The sequence below is a fragment of the Eupeodes corollae genome, chromosome 1 (assembly GCF_945859685.1).
Source record: "Eupeodes corollae chromosome 1, idEupCoro1.1, whole genome shotgun sequence".
In the NCBI taxonomy this organism is placed as follows: Eukaryota; Metazoa; Arthropoda; class Insecta; order Diptera; family Syrphidae; genus Eupeodes; species Eupeodes corollae.
This window is the reverse complement of record NC_079147.1, coordinates 1,564,254-1,581,812: the sequence shown is the minus strand read 5'-3', so window position 1 is coordinate 1,581,812 and position 17,559 is coordinate 1,564,254. Positions and strand designations below refer to the sequence as shown.

The 17,559-nt window shown below is 31.3% G+C and overlaps 1 protein-coding gene across 1 annotated transcript; it reads left to right on the top strand.

Annotated features, from left to right (window-relative positions):
• The first annotated feature begins 1,202 nt into the window (after positions 1-1,202).
• On the top strand, positions 1,203-16,868 carry LOC129939048 (sex determination protein fruitless). Its single transcript, XM_056046914.1, has 3 exons — positions 1,203-1,858; positions 12,551-13,339; positions 15,046-16,868. The coding sequence occupies exons 1-3, from the start codon at positions 1,654-1,656 to the stop codon at positions 16,146-16,148; spliced, it is 2,097 nt and encodes a 698-aa protein (XP_055902889.1). The 5' UTR covers positions 1,203-1,653; the 3' UTR covers positions 16,149-16,868.
• Positions 16,869-17,559: the final 691 nt, after the last annotated feature.

The window sequence follows — 17,559 nt, the reverse complement described above, 5'->3', positions numbered from 1 at the left end:
ACTGTAAATAACCTATATACATATGCACCAGTAGTGCCATCTGTCTAACTTTGCACGGACTTTTCAAACGACACTCGTATGTATATACATATTTCAAAAACCTTGTTTTTTACTAAATAAATAAATTTCAAACAGTTTTGCTTTTCCCCTTTTCTTAAAAAAAACTAATTATCATTAAAACATACATACTCGTAGTCTCAAAAAGCTTTATAATTTAAAAGTGATATCTCAAAAACTAGAAGTAGTAAGTAGTTCGATTTATAATTTGATCGTCGAGAATTACCATTTATCAAAATTTGAATATGATTTGGTTGTTGATTTGTCAAGGCTATATGTTGGCATTGAATAACTACAAATTAATTGTAATTATTCAATGGTGTTGGGTTAAATTTTGATGCCCAAACCCAAAATGGTGACTAAAATGTGTTTCCTTTTGAGATAAGAAAGAAAAGTGTTTAAAATTTGTTTCATTTCTTAATCACAACGATAAAACGTAAAAATAATCCATAATTATTTGACGTTTTTCAAAAAGCACTAAAGCCAGAAAATGGTCGCACAGACGCAATAAACTTAAGACGTTAATATCAAAACAACTATGTCTTGTCTTGTCTCAATACGATGTTTAGAAGTTGTTCTAGTTAACACTCACGTTGTTAGTATTAAGCAAAGAAACAAAGCAAGGCCGTTCCACCAAATCACCTCCATAGGATCTCAAACTATTGTTAGACCAGCACTATGACAGAAGGTACCAATTATGTAACATTGTCAGTGGCTCTCTGATTGTTGTTGCGCTCATTTCGTGTTAGTTTTATTTTTGGCAAATTAACACACCTCTTGAACAAACAAGTCCGACAGGTAAGAAACGTGGCCTAAGAATAGCAATGACGTTTCCAGCAACATTTACATTTAAAAAAAATTTAGAAAATATCTTTAATACTAAGAGAATTCTTGACCAAATGTTTTGAAAAAATCATTCGCAGCAAAAACCTACATTTTATTTAATCTTCAACCAAACGTCAAAAATCACAAACCATAACAATAAATTATTTGGACGACAAATCAAAATTACACTTGGCACCACTCAAGGAAATACTTTCATTCATATACCACTGTCTCTTTTCCACTCACATCTACCGAGCAGCGGCTTGCCATATTCGATTTTCCATTAGATTTTATTATTTTATACCAATCGCAATCGCCTAAAAAAACAGTCGACCTGTGACTGTGACACTTAACAAACATGGAAGTTTTCTGAGAAACTATTTTTATAGAACTTTAACAAATGATTTATCATTAATGTTTAATCCGTGGTTATACCAGCACATTTATTATCGGCGCGGCTAAAGCAAAAGAAACTAAAACTAGTTCAATATTTTTGATTATTTCCGGCGCAAACCGCAAGAACTAAATAGAAAATAGTCACCTCACAGTTCGCTTCGCCTTCGCTCTGCCTGCTTGGATGCTCTTCCTTTTTCCAAATGTCAGAATTTTTAAGTGAAAAGTAAACAAAAAATAAATAGCTTAAAAGGAAAGCCAAGAGAAATTAAAAACAAAAGGTGTGGGACTAAAGACCAAAAATAAAATAAAATAAATTTTAATTTAGTGCGATTATTTAAAAAAAAATCACATCGACGAGAGCGAACAGCTGTAATCATGGATGATGAATTTGCTCTGTGCTGGAATAATTTTCAAGATAATATCGCAAGTGGTTTCCAGAATCTGTACGACCGTGGTGACTTAGTGGACGTGACGCTGGCCTGCGATGGCAGACTTCTGCATGCCCATAAGATTGTCTTGGCCATTTGCAGTCCTTACTTTCAGGAGATCTTCATTTCGAATCCCTGCAAGCATCCCATAAGTGAGTATTCTTCTTGTTTAATTTAGTTATTTTACCATCTTTGGTAGATGAAAATGCTTTTCATTGATAAATTATGAATTCAAAGACCTTGCCGTATTGTGTTTTAGTAATTTAGCTTAACACTTTATTTTCTAATTCAAACACATAACTAATGACACCAACTGGACTTTGAAAGTTCTTCAATCGAATAGCCGATTCGATTGACACTATCAAAACGCACATATCTATTTATTGAAATGTAAATTTTATTTCCCTGTTCAGTGCCTTTGATATAAATACTCTGCATACATTTTATTTTTGAATTTAAAATAATTATTGATAATGTGGATATGCGAACAAGTTTAAAATTTTTAAAATCAGATGAACATTGTTTGGCCATTTCTTACATTTGTACGACTAAATAATGTAAGAATCTAACTACATTAGATAAGTTCATTGCAGCAGCAAATTTTAAAAATACTGCGAAGGGGAATTTCTCTCGATATTTTAAATGTAGTTTACATAATATTTTGTTTTGGTTTGGGATCAGTCATTTATATTTGAAGCTTCAGATCTATGGATACTGGATAGAACAATGGAAGGGGGTATGACTGCTTACTAGGTACTTAAAACAATCTGTTCATTTGTCAAAGCATAAATACCACCAGATTTAAGTCTAATTTCGCCATCCCTTCTTAAATAACTGTATGCTTAACCTTTTCCATTTCACTGATCCTAATCCTAATATTGTCCACTTTAAAAGGATTATAAAACCTATCATTCATAACTATAGTGCAACCCCTGCAGTTTGAGCACTCGGTTATTCGAATGCATTACAGAATATAAGAAATATTGTATTTCTAAGAAAAAACATCTTAAGAAACCAATTTATTGATGGTTTACGTGCAGTCATCATTTTTGTGTTAACTAAGTGTGTTAATCGTTTACTATATAGTATTAAAGACCAAAAAGTCGGTAATTCAAAATCCGAATTCTCTGATAGTATATAGTAACATTTTCACCAATAGTATGAATCTTATATAGTTGAAAATGGGCTTTTTTAAGTTGGTAATTAACTGAAAATACTTTAAGCATTAACTCTCACAAACAATTGATTTTTGACATAAAATACAAATTATTTTTAAACATTAATGGAAGTTCCGACCCTGTTGGTCTTTTACGGGCATTTAAATACAAAATTTCATTGAAGGTTTAAGTAGAATAATAATTTTGGTGTTGAGTTTTTGTAATGATCATGAACTATTTAAAAAAGTATCACAAATAAAAAAGTAAGTATTTCAAAATCATACGTGGACTTATCTAAGTTTTTCTTTAATAGTTGAAATAACAGAAGTGCAACTAACAAACTCCAATTTTTTAAATAAGGCAATATAGGCCAATACAGAAGTGTACATTTACCGTAATAATCTTGTAGTTAAAAAAGGGCAAGGGTAGGTAACACGTTTTTAGTACAAACCCTCTAATGAATTCTTGTCATAAAACACTTTGTTTAAATGTAATTGTAAAAATCAATCCAGTCGGGTATTTCATTTCGAGAATTTGGGCTGAGAATTCAATTTAAGCTCCTTCTAGTGTTTAGTTCAAAAATCATAAAATAGAGTTTAGATGCATTGGGCGCATTCAAATAGCAAATAGCTTTGTGAATGCAAAATTTCACTACAAAGCTAGTCAATCCGGAACTGTCATATTAACGACAATATATGTACATATGTATGTACATATGTATAAAATAAGAAACAAATAGAAGATGTAATATGATTGATTTATATTTGTATTTAAATTCCGAAAGATTCGTTTCATTGTGAATTCTTGTGTCCTTACCGAGCAGTTGATTGTGAAACGTTAAAACCAGTGTGCACTAACTTTATAGCCGAACTACGTACCCACTAGCTTTGTGAATGCGACCATTCAAACAAAAGTAGCGTAAGATTAGTTTTTTTAAAAACAATAACCTATATCTTTGATCTCACATTTGATATCTGCTTGATCCCAAACTATTGTATCTGATCTTTCTCAATAATAACTAACATACATATTAATTCCCTCAATATGATTAAAATCTGAAGTTTTAAATTTCACTATATCTAGAATAAGATATTTGTATACAAAATTCGTCAAGATATCGGGAATGTATGTCATTCCAGACTTACAGTGTCATAAAATGTCACTTAAATAAAGCTCACTCCATCAATCAGCAATTTAAAAACAAAAATCTATAAAACTAGGTAGTCATATGTCAACATTAGCTTTTGTATTTATCATAACATGACAAATAATGTGATATTTGTACGTTATTGTTATACTAGAGGCTATAAACCCAACGAATAGTAGTTATCGGATAAAAAAGTTCTGATACGAATCGTCCATTCCTATGAGCCACAATAAATTTTAATAAATCAATAAAATAATGTTCTTTTTTCTTATAACGATAGATAAGGGTCAATTGACAATAACACTGTACTTCTTCAGTAGCATTTAATGTTTACTTTGTATCTATTTCTAAGTATAATTATATTAAGACACACAGATGGCGCTTTATCTTAAACTTTAGATATATGTAGCCAACATATTCCATGAGTCCATGTTTGATAGCCCAAAAAAGGTTCACCTATGGATACGGGACCATATCTGATTTTCGTTTTTATCTTGAAACTCATTTATCTATCAAGTAGCCAAGCGAGCTAGCTACATGACAATAATCATATCACAACTAATATTGCTCTGAGTGAAGTCTAATACTGGATTTAGAAGTTGTTTCTTTTGTTTTTTTTTTTATTTTAATAAATTCATTATCTGTTTATCGTAAACCGTAATCTTTTATGTCACTGAATGCATTTGTAAATATATATGAATGTTTAAGGGACTACTACTTATAGCTATATAGCTTAAATGAAGAGTATAATAATTTTTCAACGATCCTCAATTCATTTTATTTATTATTTTAAAAGCAAAAAAACATATTTGGATAATCGTAGTTTAAGATTTTAAGTACACAAATTGCTTATTTTCTAGATAAGCTTCTTGTATTTGAATTCTAACAAATAATATACTTTGCTTCAACGATTTGTTATCGACTTATTATTATTTATCTCAATTTAAAGCAGCGATAAAAATTGGTTAAAAGATATTCAAGCAGTACTTTTTTTTAAATATTGTTTTGGTTTCGTAACATCAAGATACATTTTTATCTGATAAGAGAATAAGTTTGAATTAAATCAAATATGTCTCATGATCAATAAAATGATTAAAAATATTTTCACACATTATGAGTTTCAAAAAAAACGGCAAAGAGAATATGCTTGACTCCCACATTCATATGTTTAAGAAAAAATGGACAAGTCACTTTTTCGAAACCAACGGCGGCGTCTAAAAATTAATGAAGTAAATTTTGTTGGTCGTTTTCCAGAATAACAGCTCTATTGTTCTGAATTGGTTTAAACGATTAATTAAAAAACTAAAATTTTGTTAGGTTTTCTTATGGTTGTTTCATGGTTTTTCTTTTTCCTTAAATCTATACGTAACTTTACTCTTTTTAAAGTTAAGAACTGTACCTGCTTTACTAAAAGATATATTAAAAATACAAATATTGTTGATTTAGAGTAAACATTCTTTAAGAGCTTTATAGTTCCTTCTACTGTCCTTTTCTTCTCGTTGGTTCAAAAATATCCAAAGAATCAAATATAAAAGTAAATTATTCAAATTTGAGATAACCTCAAACTTTCAAATAACTCATTTCAAAAGCCTATTTTTTAATACAAAATTGATTAGTAAATAAAAATAATTGTGTATGGAATAGGGAATAGAAATTAAACTTTTTTCAAACAAACAGATAAGATTCATGACAACGCTTATTTCATTTTGATATTAAAATATGTCTTTCCTGACTGACCCAAGCTTAAAAAGAAAACCTTAAGTTATTATCGAATGTTATCATCTTCAAAACAAGTGATCAATAAGTCTATCGTGTTTCTTTTTGCTACTGTGTGTAGCACATGCCTGAAAATTGATAAGATAGATCAACGGTGGCGCTCAATAAGATGCTACTTACAACAAAAAAAAAATATATAAAAACACCAAACACATATTTATCTCGAACTCGAACGTCGATGTTGTTTAATTCTTCCAAACGAAAAACAACATCGACTCATGATTTTCTGCTCTGTTTCTGTTTCGAGATGATATTCATCCAATAATAAATAGGAGACCCCTAAAGTTTATCAATATTGTTTAACCTAAATTGTGTGAATATGCGTTCAATATTTAAATACAAAAACAAAAATTAAATAAAAAACCCAACCGTATTTATTTAAACGCTTATCATCCATACAAATTTCAATGATAATTTCTGTTACGAGCGTTTTGTTATACTCAAAACAGCTCTCTAGATGGATGAAGTTTTAACTATTTCTATACAAAAGTATTATCTTTAAAGTTCACGAGGTTAAGAAGACGAGAGCAGCAAAGCAGAGATAAGTCCAAAATTTATTTCTAAATGTGTTTGATCGAAAGAAACAAAAGTTTCTTATCGTGATTGGTAAATTTTTTGTTCGAATTAAAATTATTGATAAGGTTCTTACAAGTTGTGAACTTTACTGCTTTGCCTGTCCAATTATAGATACATTTTAGAGCCTGATATATTAGGTGACAGTTTATGGAAGCATTCTATTGGGTGTTTTGATAAACGAATTGGATATCTTCATTTCCCATATCAACTAATTTATTGATTTGGTTTTTCAAACCAATGGATTTACGTTAAGACCAAAGTGGGTGGTGGGTAGGCTTATTATTTACTTTTTATTTTTTAGCTTCACTCTAGAAATGTATATTAGAACTTAAAACGAACGTATTGTAATTTTTATATTTGAAACAAAAATTATTCGAAATCGGTTGCATTTATAAAAAACAATATATCGATTATAACTAAATATTTCCGCTCAATAGTTTGTACCGAACCCGATAGTCTTTGTTCAAAATAAATTATATGAAATTTACACAAGTAAAACATAAGAAACACTTGAAGAATGTTTCTAGTTTATGTTCGTTGTATATAAAGAAAAATTGTATTGGTTATAAATTTGTACAGTGACTGCCATTAATATTCGGTTTTTGTTATTTTTTTTACTTCGACTTGGTGTTTAAAAATAAAATATATACAACTATTTCTTGCTTGTAAAAAAAGAATTTATTATTTCTTATTAAATGGTAGAATTTTTGGTTACCAAACTAAAAGCTAAACAAAGAAAAAAATAGAAAACGAACAAAACTTTTAAAAAACATAGTTCATTAATATTCGGTTTTTTCTAAAAACACAAATGCATCGTTAAGAAATTCATTTTTTAAGAAATGATTTAATATTTTGTCGGATAACCTTGATTGGATATGACTCCTTGAAGTCTTTGAGGCATGTTTTTTATAATTTTTGAAAGATATTCAACACTAATCTTGTTCCATTCTTCTTGGTGTCGAATTTTAAGTCCACTTATTGAAGTAACGGGGTTTTCACGAACTCTTCGATCCAATATGTTTCGGATGGATGTTTCGCCATGTTTGACAGTTGGTTTTAAATTTTTGCCCTTTAGCTCTTCGTTAGGTTTCCGCAAACCATAACCCTTCCGTCTGAACCAAAGAGATTAAACTTACTCTCGTCGGCAAAAATAACGTCGTCCCACCAACTTGCATCCTTGTTTTTATGCTCCTTCGCGAAGTTGACTCGAATTTTCCTATTGCGCATATTAATGAAGGGCTTCTTTCGGGCAACCCGACCACTGTAGCCACATGCTTTGATGGTACGACGAATGGTTGATGCAGATATTTGCTTTTTGCATTCAATTCTGACTTCTTCAACTATTTTTGGGGCACGTAAACGAGGATTAGCTTTGATCTTTCGTACTATAAGCCGTTCTTCTTTCGCCGTAAGTTTTTTTGGTTGGCCCAACTGCTTCTTTGGCTCGATTCTTCCTTCATTTTTGTATCTCCGGACTATATCCCCGACAGTATTTGGCTTCATATTTAATAACTCTGCAATTTTCTTGTAAGTTTCACCTTTTTCGTGTTGAATAATCACAAGTTTTCTTGTTTAAAGACTCGAATTTTGTCATTTACGACCCATGTTTTATTTATTGAATAATTCTATAATGTTTGACTTCTAATTACTTTACAAATGTACGCAGAAAACCTACAGACTAGTTTGGTTTAATTTTACATTAAAAAAAAACAAACCGTTAGTCTTAAGAAATGCCAAAACAAGCAGAGGAAGAAAAAACCGAATATTAATGGAGCGTTTACATTCAGCCTTTATGCGTTTACATCTAATAATCTTAGCGGAGGATGGTCAATGGCGGATAATTTTTGTTCAATTGTAAAGAATATATTCATTCATAAATAAAATACAAACAAAAAACAAATACTAAGATTTATAATAATGTTTATAAGTGGAAAATATGAAAAAAGAAATTGCATGATAAAAACCGAATATTAATGACACTCACTGTATAAAAATTCACAAAAAAATGGACTAGTTGAAAAAATACTTGAAGGCCTCAAATAAGTTTTGTTTAGTTTTAATTAAAATAAAATATTTAAAAATATACGTTCTTAAGAAAATATCGATAAAGACCTAGAACTACTGTAATTAATTTAAATACAGATACAAAATTGTTGAAAAAACATTTCTAGAAATAATTTACTTGAGCCTTTTGGTATTATGAATCATCATCTTTTAAGTTTGATGGATGCATGACTTTGGATGGATGCATGTTTTGACTGCTTCAAGGATTGATCCAAAAATTGTATTAAATTGACATCTTCGAAGTTTCACCTATTAATCGGCATAGTTTTCATATAATATCTTTTCGCTCTATAAACCATATTACAATTCAGTCATCTGTTAAAATGAAATATGATTTTGTCTGACACATAATTATGGTTTATATTTGCCATGTAAAAATGGTGTTCATTAATGTGGTTGCAAGGTGGTTTGATTTGGGTTGGTCGAATGAAAAGTTTGATATTCAGATTGCTTTTTTTGGTTAAATAATAGCTTTTTAATTAATTTTATTTACGATTTATGAGTATCCTAAGTCCCAAGTGAATCAGGATACTCAACAAAAAAATAGTATTTAATTACACCTTTGGTCACCTATGGCTGTAGTTTTCAATTATAGACCACTTTAACATTCATTGCAGTAACATGTATTTTGCACAACATTTTAAGAATAAAAGGAGTTCTCTCAAGACAATTTGATCCACAACTATCTACAGTAAAATATTAATAACTTAAACAAATGGAATGACCAAATTATGTTATATACCAAATTTTGGTAACATAACTACATTATTGAAAATAAAAATAAATTAGCATATACATAATTCCATATAAGACCTAAATCAAATCTTTAAAAGTTTGTGTTTCAGAAAATATGAGCCAACAATTTTTTAAAGTAGCTTCTTCTTTTTGTATGCAATATTTTTATGAAGTGCTTTATTCATGGTCAAATAAAAAAGGGATGCTAGGTCCCTAGCTAGATGTCTCCACTATCGCGCTCCGTGTTGGGTGAGGTCATTTTCCACTTGTGCGCGCCACCTGATCCGCGTCTTCCTCTACTGCGCTGCCCTGTGGGTGTGGATTCGAGGACTTTCCGAAGACTTTCCCGTTTTGTCGGAATAATTAAACAAACAATTTTTAGTACTGGAGAGTTTATGGCTCGATGACAGACTTATTGAAAGATGATTTTAAGTTCTTGAATTAATTCTTTTTAGTTTTGATTAAAATAGTATTTAAAAATATTGCTATCCATGTACGTTAAAAAAAAAATCGATAAAGATCTATAACTACTATAACTAAGTAAAATAGAGATTTTCTATTTAATTTCTAACAAATTGTTGAACAAAACTATCCTCCTTCTAGAAATAGTTCGTTTGCCCTTTAAAGATGGTAAAATTCAGGTGGAAAAACGTCACCACTTGTCAGGTAACAAAACACATATCTGGCCTGCACTAGATTGAAAGCAATCAAAGTGCTTGCTATCTCTTATTAGATCGCATATAAGATCCATAATCGGTGTTATAACCGGAAACTGTCTAATGGGAAAGCCCGCCCCGCGGCAAGTCGTATCCTAAAATAACTTTTGCAGAAGCTGTTTGGATGAGGAAGAGGAGGAAATAGTTCTTCACGTCCTTTGTACTGTACATGCCCTGCTCTAGCTCTCGAAAACGCAAGAATTACCTAGGACCAAACATAATCAGCCTCTCGCGTTTGGTAAAGGACTCAAACTGGTTTCAATTAACTTAGGAAGAAAGTCTCAAGATTCATATGGTATTAAAATGGGCCACTAAGCTGTCCTAAGTGTGTCCTTCTCCATCACGCACAGCCACTTTAACCTAACTTACCTAAATTTTGAAAGAGTGCGCATGTAATTTGTCGAAGCCCTTGTGTTACATATTCAACCTATCTCTTCGAAGTGGTGAGTTTTTGGATACATGGAAATTTTCCTATATTACTCCCATATATAAATCTGGCTCTAAGCAATCTGTGGAAAATTATAGACCCATTGCAAAGTTGCAACTGATTCCAAAGATTTTTGAATCGATTGTGAAGAAGAAAATCTATGAAGTAGTGAAAAATCATATATCGGATTACCAACATGGTTTTGTTCACGGGCGATCTACTGCAACTAATTTGACTATTTTTGTAAACTTTTGCTTGAATAACATGGAAAACAAACGTCAAACCGATGTAGTTTTCACAGATTTTTCAAAAGCATTTGATAGGGTAAGCCATCAAATTTTATTAAAAAAAACTTTCCTTCTTGGGATTTCACTCAACACTCCTTAAATGGTTCAGTAATTACTTATGCAATCACTCACAGTTTGTAAAAATTGGATCTAAATTATCTTTTAAAATTCATAATTACTCTGGTGTGCCTCAGGGCAGTCACCTTGGACCCTTGTTATTCCTACTCTTTATTAATGATCTTCCTGTAGTGATTAATTGTTCACAATCTCTGATGTTTGCAGATGATGTAAAAATTTTCAAGTCAATCAAGTCAGTTGCTGATTGTTTGGATTTACAAAGAGATATTGATAAATTGAACGAATGGTGTACTATTAACTCCTTGTGCTTGAATACAAATTAATTCACTTATGTCTTTTTCAAGGTCCGTCGTGCCTATAATGTTTGAATATAATATTGCTAACGTTTCATTGCAAAGGGTTGTAAGCCATAAGGATTTAGGGGTCATTTTTGATCCACACTTATCTTTCAATGTTCATATTGATTATGTTATATCGAGAGCTAACGCTATGTCTGGATTTGCGTTCAAGAACTCTCAAGAATTTCGAGATCCTTACACACTGAAATCCTTATACGTAGCTTTAGTTCGTCCCATTTTGGAATGATGTATGGTCTCCTCTTTTTAAAAAAGATTTTATACGTATCGAAAGAATTCAAAAACGATTCTCTAAATATGCGATTCGAAAACTGAACTGGTCTAATTCCAAGCCATCTTATAATAGTAGGTGCTTACTAATTGGTTTAAAACCTTTATCTTGTAGAAGAATTTATTATTCAGTAATATTCGCAAGAGATGTAATCACGGGACATATTGACTGCCCCCCTCTTTTGGCCTTGTTCGGTATATATGCTCCCTCTAGATCCTTAAGACCAAGAAGTAATGATTTTCCTCGGCATGTTACAAATTATGGTCAAAATGAACCAGTTACTAGTGCTTGCATAAATTTCAACAAGTATGCAAATGTTTTCGATCTTAATCAAAATAGAAATAGTTTTAAAGCTATTATTATGGAAAGCATTGTCTAAAGTTAGTCAATCTTTTTTCTTGTTTGTATACATTTTTATCTTGTATATATATATTATATTTTATTATTTTTAAGAAATATTGTACTTAGTCTAAGAGAGTCATAATACTTATAGACGTAAATAAATAAATAAATAAATAAATTAATTCCTTCTTGCATTATGGTTGCTTGATTCTGAATGGAAGCATGTTTCCACTTCTTCAAGCTTTAATTCACAAAAATTGTATCAAATTGCCATGTTCAAATTTCAGTGATTCTTCGGGATTGTTTTAATATACCATTTTTTCGCTTAACCATATTACAATTTAATATTCTGGTAAAATGAAGTATAATTTTGTCTAACACATGATTATAGTTTATAGGGAAGGGGGAAGTATGCTATGTAAACATGGTATTCATTAATGGGTGGTCTGGTTCGGCTCCAGACGCAAACAATTGTTTCATCAAAAAAGAATCTAAATGTAAAGTCGATTTTCCACATAATGCATTATTTTATTTTAATAATTCTAAAATTATAATTTTTTTTTTTAACGGTTTTGTTCATATTTGAATCACAAGTGTTTCAAGATACTCAAAAAATAATATATTAAATGACACCTTTGCTAAGCCCCGTGCTTTGGGGAGAAGCTTTACAATAGGAGTTCTATCGAACCAGCTTGACAGCAGTTCAGCATAATTTCTTAACTTAAGACTGAATATATCACAATCCCCACACACTATTTTTCCAAACACTACAAATTTGTAATGCGCTTATACTCGTCTTGTTGATACAATTTTTATTCGCCGCCCAAAACTATATTTTTATTTTTAGTTGATTTTACATTTAAAAATGTTCTGTTCTCTCATTAAAATATTACCTTTTATTTTCTTTTGCAGTTATTCTCAAAGATGTGACCCACGGTGTAATGTGTGAACTTTTGCAATTTATGTACCAGGGAGTGGTTAATGTTAAGCACACTGAATTGCAAGCTTTTATGAAGATTGCTCAGTTGCTTCAAATTAAGGGTTTAGCTAGTAGTGTAGCAGCACCCCATAAATCTCCTAGTCAACTACAAACCATTTCTAGTGCAACCGCTGTCCAAAACACATCAACATCATCAGCTGCTGGCAGTAGCGTCACCAATCAAAGTCACAAACCGGCATCTGGACAAAACCCAACTGAAAATAGTAATCTAAATGATACAAAGAATAATATCCCTGCGCCTTCTTCTTCGTCATCAACGTCATCGCCTTCGCCGATGCCCTTTTCGCATATCAAAAGCCCGGCTGAGAATTTAAATCCTTTCCAAACTGGGCCCGGACTCAAGCGCCTTCCTGAATATAGTACAGATTCACTTTCAATCTACTCGCGAAAACAATATCGACGAAATACTGAAAGCAGCGAACAAGATATGTGCCCTGATTCAATGGATCACGTCAATCCTGAAGACAATTTTCTGGCAACAACAATCCCGCATATATCGATGGCGGAACGTTTCGATCCGAATAGTGTTAAACGGGAGAACAGCGATCACACGTCCAGTCCTCTTGGACTAAGGAATTCACTTCCTCCACATTTTGGGTTTGATTACAATATTTACAAAAATAATCCTGACTATCCCAGTGACTTGCACCTACCCAATGATTACTCGAAAAGCTTTGGCAACCACATGGACATTCCTCCAAGTAAGTGCATATCTTTTTTTATGGTATTGCATGTCATTAACTTATTTGCACATCATCTTAATTTGTCCTTATTAAAACCTTAGCATTACTCATTAAAAGCTTTTAAGTGCATGTAACTGCCATTTGCGAAATGTAAAATCATCTACATTAATATAATTAAACTTTATGTATAATTTATTAATAGATATATTTTGTTTTCATTTATTTTTGGATTCCAAAAAAATCTATTTTATGATTTAGTTTCTATCTTAAATCAAGTTCCAGTTCAAAGTTTATCTAACTCAAAATTTTAAGTGAGAACATCCAAAAACGAAAACAGTGTTTTTTAAAACCATACTGAAACAATCATTGAATTGAAATCTTAGCCTTTTACTTTAATCTTTGGTTTCTAATACTATTTTAAAGAATATACGCATATCTAAACTTGTAGGGAATCTTCAATTTTTAGTTTATATCATTTTTTGATAAGTTTGACTGTGAGCTTGTGTATAATGCCTTAAGTTAATGTCCAAAACCACAAGCAGCTATTTTCTAGATATTTAATTCTGTAAGCAAACTGGATCTAAGCATTTAGACCCATTTAAACTTCTTGTTTGAAACATCTCAATCGAAGTTTTTGAACCTTTAAAAGTAAAAAGCAAAGATGAGAAAGGGTGGACCTAAAGCGGAAACTTGAACTTATTTGTTACTGACGAAAAGGAGCTAAGGCATATTAACAAGCGAATATAATAACAGTTACGCAGTACAACTTTGAGTGCATAGTTGTAAGAATGCAAGCATAGATGCAATTTTATAATTTTGATGTTTATTTCTTAATTATTACCAATGTTAAATATAACAAATTCAAAAAGTCCAAGTTGGTAATGCAGTCAAACTATCGTAACTATCCTTTTATTGTTCCTAACGATTGTTGCCAACAATCTTTAATACTTAGTCACTGTTTTACATATTTTTAACGCTTAAATGTCGCCCTGTGAAGATTTTGGTGAGACTGGTAGAGTCTTTGAATCCAGAATATCTATAGATAACTTCTTAAAATAACGCTACCTGTATCGTATCTTAGTGACGTAAATAATTATTTCATACGAACCTACAAAAACCTTTTATAATTTATTGCCAGTAAATTCTTGCACAACTTTCACAATGTTATTCTGTCATCTCTTTAAGATTAAATCTATATTTTTAACTCTCGTTAATTCTTATGTAAATATGTAATATATATTGTTAATGCAAAAAATTTAAAATCTAATACTTATGTATAACTATATTGAAGCTCAACTTATGAACACATTTCAATAGTTTTTCAAAATGATTTAATAACTTTTTTGTTGTTATATAAATAATAGCTTTGAATATACATTGTTGCTTTTTCTAAACAATTTGTTTATTTATGTTTGTAAGATAGTTTCCTTATACTTTTCTTTTATTTCAAAGTTGTTGTTTTTTGTTTATAAAAGAATAAATTTCACTATGCATTTTGTTTAATATACAATACAATTACTTTGATCTTACTCTACCTGTGCATTTTGCTAACAAGTTCTCGAGCCTTCTGTAAATAACTGCTTCTTATTTTAAAATATACAAAATATACATCAAACCCACTCATTTATTTTCTAATTGCACAAAATATCTTTCAACAATTAAACAAAATTAAATACACGTAAAACGACAATGACAATATTAACTAATGTATAAACTAAAATTAGGCGGCGGTAATGTAACAATGCTATCGTCTACCTCATTGCTGCATGCGAACTGCGTCTTTAATCGCAACAATACTGTGGCCACTCAGCAAGGAATGAAAACTTATTGGCTGTGTAAGTCCTATCGCATAAGCATGTGCCGAGCTAGATGCATAACTCATCAGGGACGAGTGATATCTGCAACTGGAGTTCACAATCATGCGCCACATATGCGAAACGTAGCGGGTGGCCTGGAAATGATGCCGCCTCAACAAAACAATGCAAGTCTAATGGTTCCAAATAGTTCTGCAAATCTAATGCAGATTCCAACATCGAGTGCAAATTTAAACAACTCTCTGCCCAACATCCGCCTGCCACAAAGCGCCACTAATCTTTCGCAGCATAATCTATCAGTTATGAACCACCAGCAGCAGCAGCAGCAACAACAGCAACAACAACAGCAGCAGCAACCGCCGCAGCCGACACCGCCTCATCATCATCATCTGCCGCATGGAATTTCCTCGAACCCTCCACCACAACACCAAATGCATCAAAATCCACCTAGTCATCATCACCATCAAACTCAGCATATATCGCCGCACAGTCAGAGTTCAGTAATTCAAAATATGATGCACAATGTGAATCTCATGCATTTGTCAAACATGGCCCCTATGTTGAACACGCTCCCGACGCAACACTCGCCTCAAATGAACTCCATGCAACAGCAAACGCACCATCACCAATCTTCTCATCACCAAATACCACAACCTCCTTCGAGTCTGGAAATCACGCCGATTCTAACCGAAAGTCCGTGCGTCAATAGTCCATCCAATCGCAGCAGCAATCCGTCCCAAATAGAGAACATAGATTCACCAATGCACTCCTCAACTGGACCCAGTGGATCCGGTGGGGTGGCCTTAGAATCGCCTTCTCAGGCGAGTGACGGCAACGGCTCTTCGCATGTTCCCGATGCAACAGCTTCGCTCGTTCCTAACTCTGCAATGTCACCGGATGACATGAGTAACAATTGCCAGGACTCTCACAATTCATCTCAGCACTCGCACATTATAAGTTCCATAACTATATCGCCAGGCAGTGCGCATAATTTTAAAATTGAAAACATGTAACCGCAATTCACGAGCATCTGCGATCGGGCGCAGGATATCCAAGTTGGCTAGCCATTGGCCTGAAACTCATTTGATACAAAACAAACAAGTGCAATATTGTATTCTTTATTTTTATTCTTAACTATTTGTTGAAACACAAATTTTTTGATCTTTATGATTCCTCTCAACAAGCAAGTGAAATTCTTTCGAATTAGAATTATATATGAACGTCATGGTTTCATGTATTTATACAAAACAGTATAAAATTGCCTCCCAACTGTTGACCAATAGAATTCTTTTATTTTATAACAGATAATAATTAAAGGCAGTCTGATAAAGTTAGATCAATAAATTGGGTGTAATACTATGTCCCGATACTTTATCAAACATGCAGTCACATACGTGAGCGAAAGTTTATCGCTTGCAATTGCAATCGAGCAATTATTTATTACTCTACTGTAACTTCTGATTAGTTTTGCTAATTCTACCAACATTAATCGTGTTTTTTCTTTATTAAACTTCTCATAATATCTCTTGTTTTAAGTGAATAGGTAAAATACATATATCTATTATATAAACATTTAAATGGCTTTGATTTGTGTAAACAAAAATTAATTGCAGTTTTTTTTTTTGTTGTTAAATGAAAAAACACAAATACAAAATTGTAAATATGAAAATATAAATTAAATACTTAAATATTTTTTCTATAAGAGTTTTTGGGTCCGTACTTAAAGTTAATATATTAAACAAAAACAAAAAGAGACAAAAAGAAAAATAACAATATTGTGTTTAACATTTTATTAATTTATAAATAGCATATTTTTTTGTTGGTGATGTTATATTTCAAATATTTATCTATAAGTTGTTTATTTATATAAAATTTTAAATTAACAAAAAGAAAAAGAAATGGAGGTTACATTCTCTTCTACGATGTGACGTCGCATCGTGTTTGTTAATAAACCTATATACATAATATTTAATATATGAAAAATATTATTTACTTAATTCTAATGTATATCATGAAATGGAATTAATAAAAAAAAAGATAAGAACATAAGATTTTTTAATTTGCAGTTTTTACTGTTTCCATTGGTAATGTTTTTTGGGGAAACATTCAAAGTGCAATGAATTATTTTTGTTAGAATATTTAAGCATGAATTATCGAGTGGAATCACATTTATTTGCATGTACAAGGGGATATAACTTTAGCTAATTTAATTTGTTTATTTTAAACGACAAGTGGGTAATTTTTTCAGAGATAAATTGGATTTCAAGTAAGTTCTTCTTTTCGTTGGATTTGATTTTTTTCTTAACACTTTTTTAAAAAACACCTCTTTAAAGATTTTGAATAACTTACTTCTTTAAAACGTCTGATAGTACTTTTAAACGAGTAATATTTGAAGAACAAAGTAACAAATACAAAAATTGTAAT